This window comes from Elephas maximus, chromosome 18 (assembly GCF_024166365.1).
Source record: "Elephas maximus indicus isolate mEleMax1 chromosome 18, mEleMax1 primary haplotype, whole genome shotgun sequence".
Classification (NCBI taxonomy): domain Eukaryota; kingdom Metazoa; phylum Chordata; class Mammalia; order Proboscidea; family Elephantidae; genus Elephas; species Elephas maximus.
In genome coordinates, this window is record NC_064836.1 from 26926359 (window position 1) to 26952872 (window position 26514).

General features: G+C 47.3%; 1 protein-coding gene across 1 annotated transcript in view; it reads left to right on the plus strand.

Moving 5' to 3' along the window:
- Nucleotides 1-227: 227 nt before the first annotated feature.
- Nucleotides 228-26514, plus strand: part of RCAN1 (regulator of calcineurin 1) — a 107682-nt gene continuing 81395 nt past the window's right edge. Inside the window, exon 1 of the mRNA XM_049857747.1 lies at nt 228-534. Within this exon, the coding sequence (XP_049713704.1) occupies nt 316-534 (219 nt within the window). The 5' untranslated portion in view covers nt 228-315. The remainder of the gene's footprint in view (nt 535-26514) is intronic.

Below are 26514 nucleotides of genomic sequence, written 5' to 3' on the forward strand. Positions count from 1 at the left end.
ATGGCATCCAAGGCTTCAGGCGTAGAGATCACGTGAAGAGAATTCCGTGCTCTCATTGGCCTTCTCTCCTGGAAGTGCTTGGTCCGGTAGCACGGCGGGTGCCGGCCTTAAAGGGCCCGCCACTCAGTGCGCCGAAGCTCATCTCTCGGGGCTGGGCGCGCGCGCGGTTTGCGCCCCTCCCGCGTGTGGCGGCGGCGGCAGCGGGCGGGGTGCGCTCGGAGGCCGCGTCTCCCGGAGCCGTGGTGACAGCCGTCCGCGGCGCGAGCCCGGGGGTTAGCGCGGAGGCCGCGGCGCCAGGACCCGGCGGGGCGCGGGATGGAGGGCGGCGTGGCCGGGCCCCGGCTCGGGGCGGCGGCCGAGGCGCGCACGCGGCCCTTCGCGCCGTTCCCCGGGGCGGCCGAGGCCGAGGCCGAGGACGGCGGCGACTGGAGCTTCATCGACTGCGAGATGGAGGAGGTGGCCCTGCAGGACCTGCCCACCGCCACCATCGCCTGCCGCCTGGACCCGCGCGTGCTCGCGGACGGCCTGTGCCGGGTGAGGCGGGCGGGGGCGGGTGCTCGCTGCCCGGGGGCGTCTCCGGCCGAGGGTCGGGGGGCGTCTGCAGCCGGGGGTCTAGGAGTGTCTTCATCCCGGGGGTTATGGGGTGTCTCTAGCCCGTGGGTCGGGGGGCGTCTGCAGCCGGGGGTCTAGGGGCGTCTTCAGCCCGGGGGTCAGGGGGTGTCTCTCGCCCCGCGGTCGGAAGTGACTGCAGCCGGGGGTCAGAGGGCATCTCTAGCCCGGGGGTCGGGGGTGACTCCGGCCGGGGGTCAGAGGGCATCTCTAGCCCGGGGGTCAGGGGTGACTCCAACCGGTGGTCACGGGGCATCTCTAGCTCGGGTTCGGGGGTGTCTCCAGCCTGGGCTCCAGGTGTTAGGGGGCATCTCCAGCCTGGGGGCCAGAGGTTAGGGGTGTCTCCATGCCAACCGTCGGGCCCCCTCCTTTCAGCCACAAGGGAGCGAGTCCGACCGGCTGGGGGCATCTTTCTATCCCGCCTTTGACCTGAGCTCGCCACTGCCCCCCTCCCCGAGACACCCTTGCCCCTGGGTGTTTACCTGCTCTCTGGGGCGGGGGACCAGGGAATGCATTAGCACCGACTGGCCGAGGGAACGCTGACCCCCCGAACCCCCACCGCTATGACCATCCCCTGCACGTATTCACTTGCGCGGGGAGGGTCACTTATTCATAGGGACGAGGAAACGGATGTGAGTGGCGACGTGACTCAGTGCTCACGAATAGGGCATCCTTGCATTCCCAGTCTGTGCTTTGGAAGAAAAACCAGTGTTTGGGTGAGGATCTCTGGTTGTTCATTATACCCTGTTTGGCCAGTTTTGGGCAAATGGTGTTGGGGCAAAAGGGGCCCATTTTCTAGGCTTTTAGGATATTTAGTCAAATCTTGACCCCCGAGGGAGTGACACGCCACATCGAGGGCACTCAGTACATTGGGATTTCATTTTTTTTTCCCAAGTCCGTACAATCTAGACACTTTGGCCAGGAATGAGCAATCAATGATGTTGGTGGGGAGGAAGAATTTATTTCAAATTTGCAGCTATTGTGCAGAATAAAATTTAGAGGGTGGAGGTGTTGCAGAATGAAACCTGTCTTTGGGAGATGCCTGGTGAGGAGACCAGCTGTCAAAAAAAAGAAAAAAACCAAGCAACGCTTTCAGTGCTTGGCTCTGGGTCCATATACACTGTCAATGATCTGTGGCTGCCAAGAGGAACCCCACTGTGGAGTGGAAAATGGTGGGCCCAGGTCCCATTTATTTGTATATGCATTTACTCTCAGGAGGGTTGACAACGGCTGTGTGCTCAGGTAAGCTTTCTGCATGCCTTCTTGGCACAGCACATGTCAGGAGCACAGGGCCTTGTTTGTCTTCCCCTGAAGCCTTCTTGTCCTGGGCTAAGGCCTAGCCAGCGTTTCAAGTCTCTCTCCAGGGGTCTCAGACTGTCTAGCTGACCAAGGTCAGGTCCCATAAGAATTGGGTGCTTAATTTCTCCTAGTAAGTGTTGGGGGCACTCTGAAATTGCTTTGTATGAAAATTTGCCCACTTTGCCCCTAATTCATATAAGAGATGTTTGTTGAGACTTTACTGTGGGGTGGGCACTGTTCTAGGCTCTGAGGGTATTACATGGGCTGTCACTGTGAGCAGGACTGACTTTCCTGGCCCTCAGATCTCACTGGCAGAGCCCAGCTGGCAGCAATGAGTCAGGGGCCCAGACAGCACAATCTCTAGGTGGGGTCAGCCTTCCAGGGCCCAGAGAAGGGCAGAAAGGGCGGAGAACAGCTTTGGGGATGCACCGAGGACAGGCATGGAGCTGTTTTAGCTCGAGTGGCCTAGAAAGACCTCTGAATAGTTTGGACTTGGCTGGCAGGAGGAAGTTCCTTGTTGAGATTTTTGGGTAGTTGGCTGCCTAGGCCTCTGTCATTAGTTGCAGTCAGTCTGGCCACCGACTCAGGGCACCCCCAAGCACAATGCAACAAAACACTGCCCAGTCCTGTACCATCCCCCTGATCAAATGTGGATCAGATTGTTGTGATCCATAGGATTTTCATTGGCTGATTTTCAGGAGTAGATGGCCAGGCTTCCTAACCCATCTCAGTTTGGACACCCTGCCAAAGCCCTTTCTGCCTCAGAGCAGCACACACACCTCCACTGACAGATGGGTGGTAGCTGCGCATGAGGTGCACTGGCCAGGAATCGAACCCAGGTCTCCCACATGGAAGGCTGGAATTCTGCCAGTGAACACCGCTGTCTCATGTCGTCTAGTCAGGGAATAGCAAACACAGAGGTTCCTATGCAAGGATGACCATCATGAAGGAACTGCGTGGCTGGAGAGTGAGAGGTGGGGGGTGATTGTGGCTGAGCTAGGAGGAGCAGTCAGGGCCGGTTACGTGGAGTGCCCTGGTGGAGTGGCCCTGGTGGCCTGCCATGGTAAGGATTCGGGTTGCATTCTAATTGCAAAGCTGGGTGGGAAATGCCTTGTGAGGAAGGAAGGTGGGTGGGTAAGAGAAGAAACAAGGAGACCAATGAGGAGGCATTTGGAGGTATCCAGGGCAGTGAGGTGGGTGGTTAGGTGGGCGGCTAGGTAGGTGGTTAGGTGAGTGCTTAGGTGGGTTGTTAGCTGGGCGGTTAGGTGAGTGGTTAGGTGGGTTGTTAGCTGGGTGGTTAGGTAGGTGGTTAGGTGGGCAGTTAGGTGAGTGGTTAGGTAGGTGGTTAGGTAGGTGGGTAGATGAATAGTTAGGTGGGTGGTTAGGTGAGCAGTTAGGTGGATGTTAGGTGGGCGGCTAGGTGGGCGGTTAGGTGAGTGGTTAGATGAGTGGTTAGGTGGGCAGTTAGGTAGGTGCTAGGTGAGTGGTTAGGTGGGTGGTTAGGTAGGTGGCTAGGTGGGTGGTTAGGTAGATGGCTAGGTGAGTGGTTAGGTGAGCGGTTAGGTGGCTAGGTGAGTGGTTAGGTGGGCGGTTAGGTGGCTAGGTGAGCGGTTGGGTGGTTAGGTGGCTAGGTGAGTGGTTAGGTGGGTGGTTAGGTATGTGGCTAGGTGAGTGGTTAAGTGGGTGGTTAGGTGGGTGGTTCGGTAGGTGGTTAGGTGAGCAGTTAGGTAGGTGGTTAGGTAGGTGGTTAGTTGAGCAGTTAGGTGGGCGTTTAGGTAGGTGGTTAGGTGGGCGGTTAGGTAGGTGGCTAGGTGAGTGGTTAGGTGGCTAGGTGGGTGGTTAGGTGGGTGGCTAGGTGAGTGGTGAGAAGGTGACTGGACTAGGGCAGTGGTGTTAGAGATGGAGAGAGAGACAGAGCCTCCCCTTCTTTCCATTCAGAAGATGAGGTGTTTCAGACCGGAGGGAGGTGGGGCTTGTGTATGTCGGTTGCCCATTTGTAGTATCCTGTAAGATGGGAGCCCTGGTGGTGCAGTGGTTAAAGTGCCTGATTGCTAACTGAAAGGTCTGTGGTTTGAAACCACCAGTGACTCCGAGGTAGAAAGATGTGGCAGTCTGTTTCCGTAAAGATTTACAGCCTTGGAAATGCTATGGGGTCGCTATGAGTTGGAATCACCTCGGTGGCAGTGGGTTTGGGTTTTGTTTGTTTGTTTTGGTAAGATGTAAAATAATAGGTGAACACTCAAAAACCAGTTCTCTGAGGTAGTTGGGGTCCCGGAAGGCAAATAACTCTGTGCAACAAGGCAACCAGAGAGCTAAAACCACCACAGGTGGCTCATGGTGACCCTGTGTGTGTCAAAATAGAACTGTGCTCTTTAGGGTTTTCCATGGCCGATTTTTCAGAAGTGGATTACCAGGCCTTTCCTCCAAGGCGCTTCTGGGTAGACCCCTACCTCCAACCTTTTGTTAAGCAGCCGAGTGCCTTAACTGTCTGCCCTGCCCAGGGACTCCACAGGTCTTGGGTAAGCCTTCCAGTAAGTAGTGTCTCATTTAGCTACAACTACCCCTCTAGGTAGGAACACGTGGGTTCTGTGGTTTCGATCTAACAGCCTTATTATTTTAAAAGTCACTTTTTCTTAAGAATGAAGTGTTCACCTTTGGGTGGTGTAATGGGAAGGTGAATCCGCTTTAAGGCTTGTGGTGTCTAGCACCTGAATAAGCCAGCCATTAGCTGCAGTTCTGTCACAAGCCCTAAATCATCCTCTCTTCCTAACCGTGGGTTGGCAGTCACCTGGGTGAAGAAAAAGGACGATGTTGGACTTCTTTACATTTGGTTGTATCATACTGTAACCTTAGTCTTAAACGGAAGAAGGAAATTGACCTGAACTCCTCCTTCATTTGGGAATTTACACCTGAAGCCATTTTGTAACAGTCTAACAGTTTGGTCCTATATGTAAGATTTGTTTCTGTTAGCTGGATCACCGATATGGTAAATATCTTATAATAAGTGTGTTCATTAAATGTTTATCTAAAAAATAAATCTGCGTTATCATTAATTTATAGTGGTATTATTAGGGAGATATACATCATTACAAACAAATGAAAACTTTTTTTAAAATAAGATTATTTTCTGTTTGTACAAATATTTTCATCACTGTACTGTTTTTGGAACCTTATTTTTCTTTTTTTACTTAGAAAAGCAAAGCAGTGCTTTGAACCAGTAATTACCTGTATGTGGGGTTGTCGGCACTGGTACTTGGTACCCTGAAATAAGGGTTTATTCAGTTGTCACCAAGCGAGCCAGGCATTGAAGAGTTCTCAAATAATATTCTGCTGGTTTCCAAGCAGTAAATATCGTTCCATTCAGTCAGAGAAGTGAATGCTTTTTTTTCCTTTCTGTTGTCTAAAACATGAATGTATACTTGGGTAATAGAGCTTTGCCTGAGGCTATCAGAAAATGCTAATCGTAGAAAAATGTACTCTTCTTAGTGAATAAACTGACTTTCATTAAAAAAAGAAAAACGCCAATTAAGATTTGTGATACTGCAATGAGTTTCTCTTAATGACATAAAATACTCTGATAGGCACCAAAGGAGTTAAGTGGTGTTCCCGAGTCTTTATGTAAGCGCATGCCCCTACCAGTGGGCTGAAGCTTAGGTGTGCATTAGATTACCTGGAGGCAACTTTGAAACACTCCACACCCGTGCCACCTCCAGACCAATTAAAGCCGAATCTCAGGGGCTGGGACCCAGTGTCCGCAGGTGAAACAGCTCCCAGGTGACTCCACTTGGTAGTGAAGACCGAGAACCATTGTGCTAGCTGGGGAGCCCTGGTGGTACAGTGGTTAAGAGCTCAGCTGCTAACCAAAAGGTCGGCAGTTTGAATCCACCAGACGCTCCCTGGAAATTATGAGCAGTTCTTCGTTGTTCTGCAGGGTCACTAAGTCAAAATCGACTCGTTGGCAACGGGTTTAGCTAGGAGGATGACGCCTGACCAGAGGCATCATTGTATGGTGAGAAGATCACTGGACTGAAAAGCTGGCTTCTTGCAGCCTGGTAACATAACCTTTCTGAGCCTTGATTTCCTCAGTCTGAAATGAGAGTCAGACTTGCGATCTGTGTGCCCCCTTCTCACGTGTTGTCTGGCCTTGGCCCCGAAAGCCAGGGCTATTGACCATCAGCAGGACAGCCTGTGCCTTTGGGCCGAGAGCGAGTATTTTTCTTTACCTGGGCGCCTCCCTCTGCCCTGGCAGCATCCTCTCAACGCCGCTCACACTCCTCCCACGTGTCAGAGCATGTACTTTTCCTGAAGCTGCCTTATTTTTTACTAGACTAGATATCATTCAGTTGTAATTTGGTGATTGGGATGTTTTTAACATCCAGGGTCATGCAGCTGGTACACATAGTTTCAGCTCAGGAGGTTGTGTGTATTTTACTGTGTTTCTGGCCATTCCAGTTACAAGTCAGTCTGGGGTGAACCAGTTGCCTGCCTCGTGGCGTCCCCATGTGAGTTGGAGCAGAGCTGTGCTCCACGGGGTTTTCAGTGGCTGATTTTTTGCATGTAGATCTCCAGGCCTTTCTTCTGAGGCACCTCTGGGGGGACTTGAGCCACCAACCTTTCAGTTAGCAGCCGAGCACATTAACTGCTTACACCACCCAGGGAGTCCCACTCAGAGGTAGCATGTTGTAAAATCTGACATTCCAGCAGTCAGCATAGTAACACTTGGGGCGTATATGTTACAGGGCAAAATGGAGGCATTTTTAGACCGTTTTCACTTTTCACCCTAGTGGCATAGGCATGGGGTTTCTCAGACTTAAATTATGTGTGAAAAGTATCTAATGGACTATCTTCTTTTCCCACTTAAACTTCCTTAAATTTGGAGAAACAGCTGATCTTGTCCGCGATTTCGTACAGTGTAAGTTATTTGGGAATGTTCAGAATGTTTTATGTGAAAAAAAAAAAATTTGCTTATTACATATGTGAAAAAAGTTTATTTTAGAAGTTATCTATTGTTTCCCCAATTTTAGAATTTCTGACTCTTAAGTAAATAAGGACAAATATTTTAACTTCCACGTGTTTCTTGTAATCCATCCCCACCACTCCACTCCTTGGCAGTTGTTTGTTCCCTTTTCAGCTTAATCTGTCACCACCATGCATTGTTCAAATCATTTTTCTGCAGTAGTGGTGACCTTACATGTCATTGCCTGCTGCTACAGACTTTTCAGTCCCCGAGACAGTTACATAAGGGAACAGAAAAACAGGCTTTGTGCTAGAATAGCTGGAGCAGAGGCTGTTGATCCTGTCAGTGTTTATATTTCAGGCTATATTCCTCATCTCTCTGTTTCTTTCCTTTTTAAATATGTGATCAGAGGACATGATTCCTCCTTTCCATGCATCTCACTGAGGGGCCTAACGCCACGCTCTGTGAACGCACCACCCCGGTGGCGGTGAGAGCAGTTGAGTGCACATCCATCTGTGTGTGTGCATATGTGTGCGTGTGCACGTGCGCATGTGCGTATGTGTGGTGGGGGGATAGATCCACAGGGGATGGTTGTGTGTGTATGTGTGGTGGGGTATAGACCTACAGCGGTGTGTGTGTGTGTATGTGTGTGTGTGTGTGGTGGGGGGATAGACCCATGGCAGTGTGTGTGTATGTGTGTGTGTGTGATGGGGGTATAGACCCACAGCAGTGTGTGCATGTGTGTGTGGAAGGGGGATAGACCCACGGCGGTGTGTGTATATGCATGTGTTTGTGTGGTGGGGGGATAGACTCACGGTGGTGTGTGTGTGTGTGTAGCGGGGGTATAGATCCACAGCAGTGTGTATGCGTGTGTGTGTGGCAGGGGGATAGACCCACGGTGGGGTGTGGGGTGTGTGTGTGTGGGGGGAATAGATGCACAGTGGTGTGTGCGTGTATAGATCCACAGCAGTGTGTATGCGTGTGTGTGTGGCAGGGGGATAGACCCACGGCGGTGTGTGTGGTAGGGTGGAATAGGGATAGACCCCTTGGCGTTCATTTTCTATGCACAGTTGGTAGAAAGCATTTCAAAGCCAGTGGGGAAGTGCCAGTCATCTGAAATACAACTCATTTGTGAAAGAGTTTTTTTTTTCTTTATAAATACCAATCAGTATGAAAACATGGGGATGCTGAGGGTTAATGAGACAGCTGATGACTCTGCAGCGTTCTCTGAGCATAAACAGGGTGCCTCATGGTGAGGGAAAGTAAAAATAGCTCTCCTGCCCTTCTTGGGCGAAAGAGGAATGTTTTCACGATGTCACATCAGGGAAATATTTATTACCTGGACTCAGACTTTGACATCAAGGAAAGCGACTTACATGTTGGATAGAGTCAGTCATTGTGGAAATCCTCTACTTGTTTGATTTTGCTTAGGTAGGGTGGTTTTGTTTGCTTGTTTTATTTTGAATACTAAAGATTTCATTGGTTTCATTCTGCTCCGAAATTTGTACCTGAGGAGGTAGTGCAGCCTAGTAGTTAAGGATATGGGCTGTAATCACGTGTTTGCCACTTACACGTGATCCGGGGAATCAGGGACCCTGCCTGTGCTTTAGTCTCCCTGTCTGTAAAATGGGTGAGTCCCTGGGTAGTGCAAGCAATCGTGTGCTTGGCTGCTAACCAGACGAGAGGTTCAAGTTCACACTGCAGTACCTCAGAAGAAAGGCCTGGTGATCTATTTCCAAAAAGCCAACCACTGAAAACCCTATAGAGCACAGTTCTACTCTGACACACACGGGGTCGCCATGAGTCGGAGTTGACTCGGTGGCAACTGGCAAAATAGTTCTTCCATCATATCAGGTATATGAAGTGTTGGCGCAGTATCTGGGACGTAGGAAACACACAACATAGCTTAGTGCTTCCATCCTATGAGGTACCTGAAGTGTTGGCCCAGTGTCTGGGATGTAGTAAACATACAATATAGCTTAGGACTTCCATCCTATGAGGTACATGACGTGTTGGCCCAGAGTCTGGGATGTAGTAAACACTCAACATAGCTTAGGGCTTCTATCCTATGAGGTACATGACATGTTGGCCCAGTGTCTGGGATGTAGTAAACACAAAACATAGCTTAGGGCTTCCATCCTATGAGGTACCTGAAGTGTTGGCCCAGTGTCTGGCATGTAGTAAACACACAACATAGCTTAGGGCTTCCATCCTATGAGGTACCTGAAGTGTTGGCCCAGTGTCTGGGATGTGGTAAACATACAACACAGCTTAGGGCTTCCATCCTATGAGGTATATGACGTGTTGGCCCAGTGTCTGGGATGTAGTAAACACACAACATAGCTTAGTACTTCCATCCTATGAGGTACGTGACGTGTTGGCCCAGTGTCTGGGATGTAGTAAACACACAACATAACTTAGGGCTTCCATCCTATGAGGTACCTGAAGTGTTGGCCCAGTGTCTGGGATGTGGTAAACACACAACATAGCTTAGGGCTTCCATCCTATGAGGTACCTGAAGTGTTGGCCCAGTGTCTGGGATGTAGTAAACATACAACATAGCTTAGGGCTTCCATCCTATGAGGTACATGACATGTTGGCCCAGTGTCTGGGATGCAGTAAACACAAAACATAGCTTAGGGCTTCCATCCTATGAGGTACCTGAAGTGTTGGCCCAGTGTCTGGCATGTAGTAAACACACAACATAGCTTAGGGCTTCCATCCTGTGAGGTACCTGAAGTATTGGCCCAGTGTCTGGGATGTAGTAAACACACAACATAGCTTAGGGCTTCCATCCTTTGAGGTACCTGAAGTGTTGGCCCAGTGTCTGGGATGTAGTAAACATACAACATAGCTTAGGGCTTCCATCCTATGAGGTACATGATGTGTTGGCCCAGTGTCTGGGATGTAGTAAACACAAAACATAGCTTAGTACTTCCATCCTATGAGGTACATGACGTGTTGGCCCAGTGTCTGGGATGTAGTAAACACACAACATAACTTAGGGCTTCCATCCTATGAGGTACCTGAAGTGTTGGCCCAGTGTCTGGGACGTAGGAAACGCACAACATAGCTTAGGGCTTCCATCCTATGAGGTACATGACGTGTTGGCCCAGTGTCTGGGATGTAGTAAACACACAACATAACTTAGGGCTTCCATCCTATGAGGTACCTGAAGTGTTGGCCCAGTGTTTGGGACGTAGGAAACGCACAACATAGCTTAGTGAATCATTATCTACGGCTGTGTAAAAAATCAACCCAAAACGTAATGTCTTAGAACATTAGGCATTTATTATCTCAGCATTTCTCTCGGTCGGGGATCCAGGAACGGCTTGTCTTTTGTCTCTGCCTCGGGGTCTCTCACATACTGTAGTGAAGTGTCACCTGCAGCCTCACCTGAAGGCTGGCCTGGAGGAGCATCTGCCTCCAGGTTCACTCCCACGCTGCTGGCAGGATTCAGGTCCTGGATGGCTGATGGCTGGAGGCCTCCTTCAGTTCCTCGGCGCAAGGGCCTCTTGGAGGGCAGCTGGCACCGTGGCAGATGGCTTCTTACCAACTGGAAAGAAAGCACGCAAGGTGAAACCCGCCGTGCTTTGTAACTAGTTTCGGAATGCTGTCCATTGACTTTTGTTGGATGTGTAAATGGTTAATGCACTCGGCTGTTAAGCGAAAGGTTGGAGGTTCAGCTTCACCCAGAGGGACCTCAGTAGAAAGGCCTGGTGATCCACTTCAAAAAATCAGGTACTGAAAACCCTACAGAGCACAGTTCTACTCTGACACACACGAGGTCACCGTGAATGGGAATCATCCCAGTGGCAACTGGTCTGTTCGTTAGAAGCCAGCCAGTGATGCAGCCCACGCTCCAGGGCGTGAATACCAGGAGGTGAGGTCGTGGGGGCCATTTTGTAACCATAGCTAGCTATTCATTAAACCAAAAAACCAAAACCAAACCCATTGCCATCGAGTCGATTCTGAGTCATAGCAACCCTACAGGACAGAGTCGAACTGCCCCATACGGTTTCTGAGGAGCGCCTGGTGGATTTGAACTGCCAGCCTTTTGGTTAGCACCTGTAACAACCACTACACCATCAGGGTGTCCTAGCTGTTTATTAGTACAGTTTTTCTTTGTAAATTTTTTTTTCCCCCATAGAGCAGCTAATTTTTATAAATATTTACTAAGGCATTTTCTAATCTGGTTTTTTTTTTTTTTTTTTTTTAGCTTCAACTCCATGAATGAATACAGTTTTAGCATGAAAATACCTAGTTTATGGGATTATAGTTGGATATTATGTTTCTGAAGTATCAGAAACTGCTGACCGCTACATTTCTGAAAGAACTCCGGAAATTAAATCCTTTGTAACTTGGGAAGGCCCAGTACTTTTCCTTTCATTGCTCATTTCAGCAGGTGCAGTATGAAATTCCAATGTGAGCGCATATTAACAGGACGAGAAGAGGCATTTGAGGTGGCCTGAATTCAGAGCTAATTTTGATTTTTTTTCCCCTCAACGTAGTAATAGCTTGTTTTACTTTATCCCCTTTATATTTTTTGTTAATTTTCTGCTTTACTTTAAAGATAATAAAATAGTTTACATTCACTAATGCAAAGTGCTTTGTGTATAATACATATGATTTCGTCTTTGTAGGAACCCTATGAAGTAGGTACCATTGTCACCTCCATTGTACAAATGTGAAAAATGAGGCAAGGGGAGGCACAGAAGCCCACCCTAGGTCACACAGTCAACGCGTGTTGGTCCCAGGATTCAAACTCAGTGCTAGCCATCTGCCAAGCTTGTGTTGTTGGCCTTCTTCCAGGATGGCCTGGTGCACAGGGATGTTCTGTACCTTCCACGCCTTATGTACACCTGTAACAGCTCTGTGAGAAAGTGTGTTGTCCACAGGAAACTGAGCTTCAGACAAGTTGCTACCCTTTATTATTCTTTCAGTCATTTTTTTTTTTTTTTTTAACAGATATTTTTGTGTGCTGTGGTGCCCCAGGCCCAGGGGCAACTCTGATGATAGTCTTGTGTTCAACCAGAAGTGTCTGGTCTCGAGCCAGCCAGACCGGGTATCAATCCTGCCTGCATCTCTCCCTCACTTAGCAGCTATTCCCTGGTGTCTGCCTTGCTCCAGGCACCATGCTTGTTGCACAACCAGCTGGGAGACCTGGGCACATCAGTCAGCCTCCCCAAGCCCCAGCCTTTAGTGCCCAGTGAGCACAAGTGTCCCCACCCCAAAGCCACGTGAGGGTCCAGGTGAGGCGGCAGCCCTAGATATGGCCATGGTGAGGGACAGATAGCATTTCCTCCCCCTTGGAGCTTGCAGGCCAGCTGGGAAGGCACATAGTTGAGTTTTTTCACCTTTAAAAAGCTTATTTGTTTTGTGTGTGTTGTGTAAATATAACCAAAGAGCTGAATAGGGCGATAATTAACAACATGCCCTTGGTCAAGTTCTTTAACTTTTCCAGACCTCAGTTGTTTCATCTGCTAACTGAGCAAGTAGAATTGGATCATCTGTGTGGCTCTCAAAGCTGGTTGACTCTACACTTCTGTCAGGGGCATGGCCCATTTGCCCCATGGTCACCTGCATCGCACAAGTGAAGTCAGGCTTTTCCAGATAGGAGTTTGCCCAAGAAGAAAACTCCTGCAGTGTGATTCTGTAGTTCTCTTCCACCCAGCTGTCCCAGCCTCCCAACTCCTCTCTTGCCTTGTCCGACATGGGGTGTCATGGATTGAATTGTGTCCCCCCAAAAGATGTGTCAACTTGGCTAGGGCATGATTCCCAGTATTGTGTGATTGTCCACTATTTTGTCATCTGATGTGGTTTTGCTTTGTGTTGTAAATCCTACCTCTGTGATGTTAATGAGGCTGGATTAGAGGCGGTTATGTTAATGAGGCACTGACTCAATCTACAAGATTAGGTTGAGTCTTAAACCAATCTGTTCTGAGATATAAAAGAAAGAAGTGAGCAGAGAGACATGGGGACCTTATACCACCAAGAAACAAGAGCTAGGAGAATAGCGCATCCTTCGGACTTGGGGTCCCTGCACTGAGAATCTCCTAGACCAGGGGAAGATTGATGACAAGGACTTTCCTCCACAGCTGACAGAGAGAGAAAGCCTTCCCCTGGAGCTGACGCCCTGGATTTGGACTCCTAGCCTCCTAGACTGTGAGAGAATAAACTTCTGTTTGTTGAAGTCATCCACTTGTGGTGTTTCTGTTACAGCAGCACTAGGTGACTGAGACACCGTCCACCTGTGGCGTTTCTGTTACAGCAGCACTAGGTGACTGAGACACCGTCCACCTGTGGCGTTTCTGTTACAGCAGCACTAGGTGCTGAGACACCGTCCACCTGTGGCGTTTCTGTTACAGCAGCACTAGGTGCTGAGACACCGTCCACCTGTGGCGTTTCTGTTACAGCAGCACTAGGTGCTGAGACACCGTCCACCTGTGGCGTTTCTGTTACAGCAGCACTAGGTGCTGAGACACCGTCCACCTGTGGCGTTTCTGTTACAGCAGCACTAGGTGACTGAGACACCGTCCACCTGTGGCGTTGCTGTTACAGCAGCACTAGGTGCTGAGACACCGTCCACCTGTGGCGTTTCTGTTACAGCAGCACTAGGTGACTGAGACACCGTCCACCTGTGGCGTTGCTGTTACAGCAGCACTAGGTGACTGAGACACCGTCCACCTGTGGCGTTTCTGTTACAGCAGCACTAGGTGACTGAGACACCGTCCACCTGTGGCGTTTCTGTTACAGCAGCACTAGGTGCTGAGACACCGTCCACCTGTGGCGTTTCTGTTACAGCAGCACTAGGTGCTGAGACACCGTCCACCTGTGGCGTTTCTGTTACAGCAGCACTAGGTGCTGAGACACCGTCCACCTGTGGCGTTTCTGTTACAGCAGCACTAGGTGACTGAGACACCGTCCACCTGTGGCGTTTCTGTTACAGCAGCACTAGGTGACTGAGACACCGTCCACCTGTGGCGTTTCTGTTACAGCAGCACTAGGTGACTGAGACACCGTCCACCTGTGGCGTTTCTGTTACAGCAGCACTAGGTGACTGAGACACCGTCCACCTGTGGCGTTTCTGTTACAGCAGCACTAGGTGCTGAGACACCGTCCACCTGTGGCGTTTCTGTTACAGCAGCACTAGGTGCTGAGACACCGTCCACCTGTGGCGTTTCTGTTACAGCAGCACTAGGTGACTGAGACACCGTCCACCTGTGGCGTTTCTGTTACAGCAGCACTAGGTGCTGAGACACCGTCCACCTGTGGCGTTTCTGTTACAGCAGCACTAGGTGCTGAGACACCGTCCACCTGTGGCGTTTCTGTTACAGCAGCACTAGGTGCTGAGACACCGTCCACCTGTGGCGTTTCTGTTACAGCAGCACTAGGTGACTGAGACACCGTCCACCTGTGGCGTTTCTGTTACAGCAGCACTAGGTGACTGAGACACCGTCCACCTGTGGCGTTTCTGTTACAGCAGCACTAGGTGACTGAGACACCGTCCACCTGTGGCGTTTCTGTTACAGCAGCACTAGGTGCTGAGACACCGTCCACCTGTGGTGTTTCTGTTACAGCAGCACTAGGTGACAAAGACAGCATCCGCGTGTGGCATTTCTTTTATAGCAGCACTGGATGACTAAGACAGGGGAGGGGGTCTTGCCTGCTAGTTTGTAGCTAGAGAGGAGGTAAATTTTAGTCACTTAAACTTTGCTTCTTTGATTGGTGTTGGAAATTTGTATAGGACAGACATGAGATGATCTTGTGTCGGGAAGGATGTAAAAGGACTCCAGCACTGATTTTGTCTAAAAACCATGACAATGTCTTAGTTCCCTGGTGCTGCTGTAACACAGATACCACAGGTGGGTGGCCGTAAAGAACAGGAATTTATTTTCTCACACTTCTGGAGGCTAAAAGTTCAAATCGGGGTCTCGACCATGTCAATTCCTTCGTTGTAGCCAGGGTTTTCCTTGGTTCCTTGGTTTGTAGAGGATCATCTCAGGGTGTCTTTCTTCCTGGGGGTGGCGGGGGGGGTGGTGGGGAGGAGAGTGGAGGGTGTGTGTGCCCGTCCTGGGCTTTTTTATAACTCAGAAGTGACCAGATTTAGGACCAATGTCTATTAACGTAACAAAAGAAAACTATCTCTAAACAACGTCATATCTGTAGGTACAAGGGCCAGGAATTCAACATGTATTTTTAGGAACATAGTTCAGTCCATAACAGAGGGTTTGCTCATCGTCCCAAAACACTTGAGTAAAACAGTAAAAATAGTCTGTTGATTTTTGGGGGAATTTTTCCAAATCTCATAACAGCTATTATTTATTGATAGGCTGACAGTACATTCCAGCCTGTCCCTCCTGGTTTATGCTTGTCCCCGGAAAATTCTGAGTAGCACCCCTTTTTACTCTTAAATTTGGATGGAAAATTTTATAATTAAAGATTACACAATTAATCATAATTACTTTATTTAGTACGTGCCATTTGTGCCGTGTATTTTACGTACATCATTTCTTTGGATTCTTATTGTAACCCTCTAAGATAAATATGATTGCATTGGGCAGATCTGCTACAAAAGGATGTAACTTCAAGGGCTAAGGTGTGCCTGACCCGCCGTGGTGTTTTCAGTCACCTCATATGCGTGTGAAAGTTGGACAAGGAATAAGGAAGACAGAAGAAGAATTAATGCTTTTGAATTGTGGTGTTGCAGAAGAATATTGAATATACCATGGACTGGCAGAAGAATGAACAAATCTGTCTTGAAATACAGCCAGAGTGCTCCTCAGAAGCAAGGATGGCGAGACTTTGTCTTATGTACTTTGGACATGTTTTCAGGAGGGACCAGCCCTGGAGAAGCACGTCATGCCTGATGAAGTACAGGGTCAGTGGAAAAGAGGAAGACCTCAACAAGGTGGATTGACACAGTGGCTGCAACAGTGGGCTCAAGCATAACGATTGTGAGCATGGTGCAGGACCAGGCAGTGTTTTCGTTCCTTCATACATAGCGTCACCATGAGTCGGAACCGACTTGACGGCACCTAACAACAATGAAATAAATAGTGTTACTTGCCCATCTTGTGGATGAAGAAGACTTCTTCTCCCTTTGCAAGGACAGTAGGGACCATGGAATCCCAGAGCAGTTGGACATCCACTTCTGGGCCTCCTCACAGTCTCGTGGCAGGCAGGGACCTCAGATGTCTGAAGCTTTCCTTTCTTCAGTGAAGGATTAAGGCCCAGAGAGGTGATGACGTTTTCTCAGAAGTGCTCACTAGATACCCGCAGTACTAGAACTTAAATGCAGGTCTGCTTTCTCCCAGCCCAGTGTTTTCGCACCTCATTTAATTCTGCCTCAGATAATATCCCCACCGCTCACCCAGAAGAACCAGGAACGTACAGATAACAAGCAGGACGTCCAGAGACATCAGGTCCGACAGGGCTAACTCAGTACCCCTGGTCAGGCCTGACCCAGTGCCCCTCTGTCTGGCCTGGGTAGCCCAGGATTGTGGGACAGACAGCAGAGCTCTGCCTTGAGAGCTAGGCTGGTGCCGTTCAAAAGACCAGCAGTCACCACTAGGGGGAAGTAACTTCACTTCTGTTCTGTGATGGATCCTGCTGGTTGACTGAGACTATTTCAGGCATCAGAAACCAAGTGAGTTTTCAGAAGGGAGAAAACTCAGGCCTGTGCCACAGAGGAAGCTACTAAGAAGATAGGGTTTGTAGTTGAAACTTAAAGTGAGGACCGCCTTTCACAGAGGGAAACCATGCCTGTGAGAAAGCCGCGGCGTCCCTGAGCTGTCGGGCCCTTTCTCGGCTGCTGGGGCATGCTGCCGCCTTTGGTTAGGAGGTGGAATACAGGGTAGCTGAGCTCACCTAAAAACTGTAAGCCCCTGACTCATGGCAACTCACGCATGATGACATGTGATCACTAGATTTTCGTTGGCTGATTTTCAGAAGTAGACGGCCAGGCCTTTCTTCCTAGTTTATCTTAGTCTGGAAGCTCCACTGAAACCTGTTCTTCGTCAGCAACACGTAAACCTCCACTGACAGATGGGTGGTGGCTGTGCGTGAGGTGCACCGACCAGGAATTGAACCTGGGTCTCCCACATGGAAGGGGAGAATTCTACCTGTGAACTGCCACTGCCCCCCTCCTGAAGGGGGGCTTTATTTAAAGGCATGGCCTCCACTCCCACTGCTCCTCTCTGCAAGTTTGTAAGATTTTCTTCCACCCACTCAGATTTGGTATAAATTATACGGTATGTGACTCAATCTGTCAGCGCTGGGAAATACGAAGCCATTTCAGAGATGAGGGGAACTGTCTGAGCAGACTTTCCTTCGTAGGTTTCCAGGTAGATTACATTTAATAAAAGGAAATGCTGGTGCTGGTTGTTAGGGCGGTAGACCTGTGTGGGGGAGGAGGGGGCACCTGGAAACTCATGTCTTCGCATGATTCCAGCATTGCCTACCGCCCAGGCTGTGGGGTGACAGAATTCTGGGCTGGAGCTGGGATTCTAGCGGATTAGCGTAGTTCTCAGCTTCCTCACAAAACCACCATTGCATCCTAAACTGGGGATCTCAGGTGGCGACTGGCTTATAAAACTTGAAGCAGCTAAAAACAGGCCGCCTGTCAGAATAAAGGAACTGTAGTCAGAAAAAGGAACTGCGTTACAGTTCCTGAACTGACCTTGAGACAGCTGCAAAGGTTTTGAAAGTAATTCAGGCTTGTATCTGTATCTCTTTCTAGAATAGCTGAGTCTGAGATGGATTTTTCAAACCCAGCCACTTGCGTTTTAGAGTGGTTTGCATTTTTTGAATCAGTTTTGAACTTGTACATTTCCTCAGAGCGATTCATAGGTTTGCTGGAGGCAAGCACTTTGATCCTAATATGCTCTGTTTTGTCAAATATTCATTTAATCTTTGGCATGTGTTAGAAAACATTGTTAATGTATCAAAGGATACATTGTAACCTCTAAGTCTTTTTTTAAAGAGTATTTTAATCATTTAGACCAAGTTCAGGAAGATTACCTGATCCCTTAGTGCCAGGAGCCTGCCTGAGACTGGATATGGGGTGAGGAGGGGGCGCAGTAGAGCGGTCATATGGGGGTGACTTTGTACGTTTAGTGAGGGGGCGTTTATGTCGGACAGAACAGGGCGTCACGTGCAGCAGAGTTACTTGGAATAAAGCACCAGCTGGTTGCCTCCAGGGCTGTTACTGAGGTTCTGAGCCCCTCCATCTTGGTATCTGTAAAAAGAGGTCTAGATGCTGCGTTTGACTTACCAGGCTGCTGTGAGAAGTAAATATGGTACAGTGATGTTTGTAATTCCTGGGTGGTTAACACACTTCACTGCTGACTGAAAGGTTGGAGGTTCCGTTCCACCTAAAGGTGCCTCGGAAGAAAGGTCTGGCAATTTACTTCCAAAAAATTGGCCATTGAAAACTCTATGGAGCACAGTTCTATTCTGATATACATGGGGTTGCCATGAGTTGGAATTGACTCTACAGCAATCTTTTTTTTTTTTTTTTTAATGTTTGTGATAGTATCTGAAGACAGTAAACGGGCAAACAAACAAACAAAAAACCCATTGCCATCAAGTCGATTCCAACTCATAGCAACCCCCTGAGTTATAGAATAGAACTCCTCCGTGGGGTTTTCTTGGCCATAATTTTTATGGAAGCAGATTGCCAGGCCTTTCTTCCATGGTGCCCCTTGGTGGGTTCAAACCACTAACCTTTAGATTAACAGTTGAGCACAAACCCAAGACAGTACAAACAAAAAATACTTTGTTTAGTCTTGATCAAGAATCTCGCTTTCATGTCAATGAACCATATTGTTAGAGGTTTTATGTTGTGTCACCATTTAATATTTGTTTGTTTCCTTTTCATTTATGTATTTTCTACGTTTGTTTTCTCCGTTAGATAGCACAGTGATCACACTGACAATATCACAGACCTGTGGGTTTTCTTGCTGCTTGTTATTAATCTTATTTTTATGGCTCAACTGAGAATGGAAACATGCGTGAAGGTGTGTGCACGTGTACCTGTTTGTGAGGGCCCAATGTCCGTGGAGATCATGTAAATAAAGGGCTTAGAGTAATAGCTGGCTCAGGGTAAGTGTTTAGTGTGTGGTAGTGATTATATTACAATGATTATTAAAATACAAGGATTACTGTGTCTGTATTGCTCATGGTCGTTTGTCTCCTGCCTGGCACAGGGCGTGCCTAATAAATATTTGTGAAACTGGAAATACAGCAGCAACAAAAAAATGAAAGCATTGCTCTTTTAAACCTATTGAATATTAAGCCTTATTTTCTCAGGAGTTACTTAGGTACTTTCAGAAGTGGCATGAATTATTTCAGGCTACTAGGGTCTGCAGTTTTAAAATTATTGCTGTGGGGTGTGTGTGTGTGTGTGTGTGTGTGTGAACAGACTTAGAAGTTGCTGAACACTCAGAATCCTGTAACTAGATATCGTATACCCCAAGACTAGCACGATTTACCACTTGTAAATGCTTAGATAAAGCTGTCATTTTGGTTGGCATGTTAGGACTTAAAAGAATGTTTCAACGTGAAATGAGCATTGTACAAAGTTGAAAACAACTTAAGAACCTAAACAGCTCTTTTTATGAATCTCAAATAAGAGAATAAATATGAGACCTCCGTGAGCTGCAAAACGTAAAATCATTACTGATGATAAGAAATCCTAGGATTCCTAGCACAATTAAAGAAAAATGTTTTAATTGGGAAATAAATGGGAATGTTTGACAGTGAGGCTTTTCTCCTCCCTGCCTTCAATTCTTCTTTCTTCTCTTCCCCTTCCCTTCCTCTGTCCCTTCTCTCTTACTGTGCTTAGAATGCCTTTTAGGGGACAGACAGATCTTTTCAGAAATACATTGTCATGTGCTAAATGTCCACCAGCTGCACCAGCTGGCCTCCAACCCCCTTGAGAGAAGGCTGCTGGCCACTGTTCCGTATCTAGTCCTCGCAGGGCAAAGTCAGCTTGCCACCCTCCTTATCTCCTCATGCCACCTGGTTTCTGCTAGATTCTGGCAGGCAGGGTGACCTTCCTTAATGAAGTGCGTGCTGTCTGCTCAGTACAGAGTTCCCTGCTATGCTTTTAATTAAATGATCCAATCTTTAAAAACTGGATTCTTTCCCCCTCAGCAGCATGTCACCCAGCAGTCTGCCCCCAGTGACAGTAATCTGAGATGTCATCTGATGGCCCTAGTGGGGGCTGAAGACTAGAGCAAGAAGTGGTTGCATCATGTGATCTGGACTTACTCGAGGCTAGTTCTCTATGCTTCAGGGCAAGTATTAAAAAAAAAAACAAGAACAAAAACCAAAGGAGCCCTGGTGCACGGTGGGTAATCACTTGGTTGCTAACTAAAAGTTCGGTGATTCAAACCCACCAGCAACTCCTTGGGAGAAAAGACCTGGCCATCTGCTCCCATAAAGATTTCAGCTGAGGAGACCCTCTGGGGCAGCTCTACTCTGTCATGTAGGTTCGCTATGGGTCAGAGTCGACTCGGTGGCACACAACAACAACAGCATACAAATTATTTTTACAGTATACAAATTATTACCATGAAAAATAGATAAATAAGGGACAAAAAAATAAACAAAAAGACAAATCAGTTGCTGTTTAGTCAATTCCAACTCATGGTGACCCTGTGTGTTTCAGAACAGAACTGCACTCTACAGGGCTTTCAATGGCTGTGACCTTTCAGAAGTAGGTTGCCAGGCCTTTCTTTCAAGACACCTCCGGGTGGATAAGAACTGCCAGCATTTCAGTTAGTAGCCAAGCATTTAACCCTTTGTGCTACCCAGAGACTCCCCAGATCAGGGATGGCTCACCATTGTCCAGTCTTCTCTCCAGAGAGCACAACTCCAGGTTACTCACCAGTTATATTAGGCCTGCACCATACTGGCTGAAAGAGTATTTATTGGCATGATGGAGAAATGTCTGAAGAATGCAACTTTCATTAAGTAGAATTTGCTGATCACCAACCGTGTGTTATAACATTTGTCTAGATTGCTGTATGATTCAAAGAGCAATTCTTTATAAAAGTAAGATCTGGTTATGAAAATAAATAACAGCATTTACTAAAAGCCCCCCAGCCTCTTCTCTCAATCTGTTCTCTGGAGATAGCCGTCAAGTCGATTCTGAGATACCCTCTGCTAATTGTGTGTATAGCCTTTCAGACACATTCTTTGCGTGTATAAACATACCGCACACACAGGGTGCATATAGAGACAAAGGCGTTTAAATATATACCATGTGTATATCTTTACACAATATCATGCTGTGTATGCAGGTTGGCTACTTGCCTTTTTTTGTAAATTGTGGGTCTCTTTCCGGTAGACTCTGCATTTCTTTCTGTGACTGCCTGGTAATTCATAAAACCAAAAAAAACCCAAACCCATTGCCGTCGAGTCATAGTGACCCAATAGGACAGAGTAGAACTGCCCCACAGGGTTTCCAAGGAATGCCTGGTGGATTCGAACTGCTGACCTTTTGGTTAGCAGCCATAGCGCTTAACTACTGAGCCACCAGGGCCAGGTATTTCATAAAAACATAACAGTTTATTTCACCTGTTGATGGACATTTAGGTTGTTTCTAGGTTTTTTCCTCCCTATTTTACACAATGTTGCAAGCAGCATCCTTAGGCATATATGTTTATTTCTGTAGGCATGTTTGTGAGATACCTTCCTAGAGTGAAATTGCTGAGTCAGAGGGTATGGTTATTTCAAATTTGGTAGATACTGCCAGTTTACTGTCCAAAATGTTTATACCGATTTACCTTACCAGCACCAACATTGCGTAAGCGTTCCTCTTTCCCCACATTCTTGCCAACACTGGATGTTATAAATCCTTTTGGATCATTGCTAGGATCTCTGATGGATAAGAAACAGTCTCTCTTTGGTTTAGCTTGCTTTTCTTTAATTGAGAACAAGGTCGACCATCCTACTACGCTTGTTAGTCATTTTTCTTTTTCTGCAAATTGATTCTTTATGTCTTTTGCCCCTTTTCTGCTGAGATTTTGGTCTGTCCTCATGAACTTGTAAGAGTTTTTTTGTATATTAAGGAAATTAGTACTTTATCACATCTATTGCAGATATTATCACCAGTTTGTCCTTTGATTTTGTGGTGTTTTATCACACATCATTTTTTTTTTTTTGTACTTCAAACATAGAAAATTTTCCTTTATGTCCTCTGGGTTTGTCTCATACGCATACGTCGAGAGTCCTTACCTGTGCCGAGATTATGCGTAGGAGGGTGTTTTCTTCTAGTACTTTGATGTTTTGATTTTTAATATTTGTCTTTAATTCACTGGGTATTTTGGCATAAAGGCTAAGTTAAGTTTTTTTTTTTTTTTTTTTCCTGCTTGTAACTGAAGGCCATTCCAGTCCTGTTTCCTAAGCAGCCTGCCTTTCCCTGCAGGTTTGAAATGCCACCTAAATGATCAGCTGTGTTTGTATCAGGACTCTTCTGTTGATCTTTTTTGTCCGTTTCTGAACCAGTTTAAGACTATTTTAACGGCCATACCCTTATATTTTAGCCTTACTTAACAATTAATAAGACTAATTCTCCCTCCTCATTCTTCTTTTTCAGAATTTATTTTCCTGGTCAATTTTATTTGCTTCTTATTTTTCACGAACTTTAGAATCATTCAGTCTTGTTGAAACTCTCCTGCCCCTACAAAGAAGAAAAGCAAGAATACAGCGTTAGTATTTTGAGTGGGATCACTTTGGGCTTATAGAGTTACTTAGGGAAAATTGACATCTTCAATATTATGTCCTTGCAGTGTTTTACTTATGTAAGCCATTTTTATGTCACTCTACATCAGGTTTGGAGTTTTCTTCATATTAAAACGAACAAACCCAATTAAAAAAAAAAAAAGTTTTTTTTTTTTTTTCTACATCAGGTTTGGAGTTTTCTTCATATTAAAACGAGCAAACCCAATGCTGTCAAGTCGATGCCAACTCATAGCAACCCTATAGGGCAGAGTAGAACTGCCCCATAGGGTTTCCAAGGAGCGGCTGATGGATTCGAACTGCCCATCTTTTGATTAATAGCCAAATACTTAACCACTGCACCACCAGGTCTCTTTTCTTCAGACAGATCTTATATATTCCTTAGGTTTTATTTACGTTGTATGTTCTCCTATATAAATAATTTCATGTAGCCTTAAGAAATGTATTAAAATGTGAGATTCTTTCATTGTACTTAATTTGACTTTCGTATACAGGCAATTGTTGTTTTTACGTATTAACTTTTTAACCAACCACCTCACCAAAGCCTCTTACCATTTCTAATTGTTTTTGAGTTGATTCTTTTGTGCTTTCTAGGTATAAAATTATATCATCTGCAAATAACAATGGTTTTGCCATCTTCATCACAATATCGTATGTCTTGTTTTATTCTCATGTCCAAACGCACTGGCTGACCCTTCAGCATTAAATTATAGAGGTGGCAGATGGCCACCTTGTCTTGTGGGCAGCTTTCAAGGGACTCGTGCTAGTGTTTTATCATCAGTCGTAACCTTGGCATGGTGGTCTGGTATTTTAACTCATCTCCAAGAATACCTTGAAGGATGAGTACTTCTGCCTTATAGACCTGGCTATACACAGTGAGCACGGCCAGTTCTTCCATGACTTTTATATTGGTCTAACCCAGCGCACAATTTTTCTTTTAAAGAAGTGACTCAAGAATGTCCTGTGAATTGTGTTTCTCCGTCTGCGTAGTCTCAGTGCTGCGTTGATGGAACTCTTCTCTGTCTGCACTGCCCAGTGCGGTGGCCACTCGCTACATGTGGCCCTTGAGCTTGTGAAATGTGGCTGATGTGACCAAGGGGACCAAATTTTTTAATTTAAATCATCACATGCTATGGAGTACTTAAAATGTGGCAAGTGCTACTGACGAGCTGAATTCTTAATTCTGTCTAATTTTAATTTAAGTAGCCAGACGTGGCTGGTAGCTACAGCTTGTGCAGCATGGGTTCCCCAGTCCTACCATGAGTGGATGTGCGTGACCCCTGCGTTTTATAGATAAGGGGACTGCTTGGAGAGGTCGAGATTGGCCCCAAATCACATGGCAAGTTCATAGCTGAACTGAAACCAGAAGCCCAGGCGTTTGGTTCTGAGTCTCAGCTTTTCTTACTCTACCTGGCCCCCTGCTTGCTTCCTCACTTCCCGCTCCCCTTCTTTAAACAATAAGCGAAGCCCTGGGTACGTAGACAGCAGACGTACAGTGACACACTCAGCCTCACTGACCTCCTGGTTAACACGGGGTCGGCCCAGAGTGGCTGCCAGTTGCTGAGTTTTCAGCTGAGTCATTTTGCTCTATAGTTCAAAGGCTCTTCCAAGGTCAGGGCAGCACAGCCCCCTGGGAAGCAGTGTTCCTATTCGATGGTTTGAAAGCAGCATTAGGCACTTGCCTGTGCGCCAGCGTCCTCAGGAAATGCGGGCGCTGTGCCTCCTGGTCCAAATGCATAACTTTTTCTGAAAGATTTTAAACATCCGTGACTGCAACAGGGTCACGGGCTTGCTCTTATCCTGGTGATTTGATCTAAAGCTAAAGAGAACTCTGCAGGGAGTCTGAGAGGAGAATAAAGGAGAGCCTTCAAGAAGACCCTCAGCCAAGAGCTCTAGCATAGAAATAGGATCTCTCAGGAAAGATGGGGCCTTGGCATTTTACTCACAAGCCATTTTGAATTATCCCTGCCTCAGCATTCTCTCATTTACCAAACGTGATGTCCTTTTTCAGCGGTTGGTCCTTCCTGATGACGTGTTCAGAGTGAGTGAGCTGAAGTCTTGCCATGCTCGCCTCTAGGGAGCATCCTGGTTGTATTTCTTCCTGGCCTTTTAGATGGAGGAGGATCACAATAATTGCCGCCTCATGGGCTCTGGTGAAGACGGCGGGTGGATGGAAAGTAGCTTGGTCATCAGTATGCCCTCAGCAAGTGACCCACCTTTTTCACACTGGGGTGACAACTTTCCTGCACTGAGCCCAGGGGCCCTCCACTGTACCCATTTCTGTCCCTCAGAGTTCTCAGCACAGCCCTACCTGGCCAGCATTGCCAAGTGTGTGCCAGTGGGCCATCCTACCTGGCCAGCATTGCCAGGTATGTGCAGGTGGATCGACCTACCTGGCCAGCATTGCGGGTGTGTGCAGGTGGGCCCACCCTGCCTGGCCAGCATTGCCAGGTGTGTGCAGGTGGGCAGCAGTGGTGGTCCTGGGAGTCCCCTTTCAGTGCTGGACAACACATGCTGTCCTGACTCTGCAGAATGGGGCTGGCTGTCTAACACGCTAGGTCCCTGTGCTCACCTCACAGGCTCTGAGGCATCTCGTTGGTGCGTGTGGGGAGAAGAGCCGCTTGAGCCGCCTGTGAAGACAGAGTGCCTGGGCGAGTCTGCGTGCCCACTCAGAAGTCAGCTTGTCGGGTGAGAGAAGGGCCCTGCCTCCTGGGAACCTGAGCAAACGCCACTGCTTCTCAGCACACGTGTCCTCTGGCTTAGATAACCGCAGCCACTTTCCCAGACGTGAAAAGGTGGAGAGTGCACGGGGCCGTTTCCCTGCCAGCAGAGTTGGTAATTTATTTAAAGGTCAGACTCAGCTTGGTCAGAACACAAAATTACTAGGATTCTTTGCTTTCTGTAGGTGCGGCTCCTTTCCTTCCCCGCGTAGTCTTGGAGCACTTTCTTAGGGTTTGAAAACTAGGTAATTTTCTCCTCCCTCTGGTTACCCTCCTTTCCTGCCTCCCAGCACACCCACAGAAGGGAAATGGACCTGACGAGTTTCCCCAACCGCTTATTCAGGACTCACCGTGAACATTGTTGCTGGTTGACATTTCTGACTCATGGTGACCTTATGTCCAGCACCATCTTTACGTGTTGGAGCCCTTCGTTGTGTCTGTAGTGTCATCCCATCTCATTAAGGGTTTCCCTCTTTTCGCTGGCTCTCCATTTTACTGAAAGTGATACCGTTTTTAGTGATTGGTCTTTCCTGGTGACAAGTCGAAGTCTCGCCATCCTTGCTTCTAAGGAGCATTCTGATTGTATTTCTTTTAAGATTGTTTTGTTCATTCTGTTGGCAGTCCACGGTGTATTCAATATTCTTCACCAACACCACAGTTCAAACGTGCCCTGTGTGTTTTTAATTTGTGTTTATTTATGGTATTGTTTATTTATTGGTGTTTCATCTACTATGTAGAGCAAGTGCTTTTTGTGTGTGCTTATTTAGGAGACGCTTTTTAGGCTTGTTCTGAGCCAGGCACTGTTTTAAGTACTTGGGAATATGAACACTTTTCATCCACACACAAACCTTATAAAAACCAAAACCAAACCCATTGCTGTCGAGCCAGTTCCAACTCATCACAGCCCTATATGACAGAGTAGAACTGCCCCTTAGAATTTCCAAGGAGCAGCTGGTGGATTTGAACTGCCGACCTTTGGTTAGCAGCCGATACTTAACTACTGTGCCACCAGGGCTCCAAACCATATAAGGTATATCCTGTTATTGTGTCCATCTTATGGACGGATTAACTGAGACCTGAGGAGGTGGAGTCGCCTGCTCAGTGTCGTACAGCTAAGGTGGAGGAGGTGCAGCGTTGAACCCGGGCTGCTTGGTCCCAGACTCCCCGTTCTTACCCCAC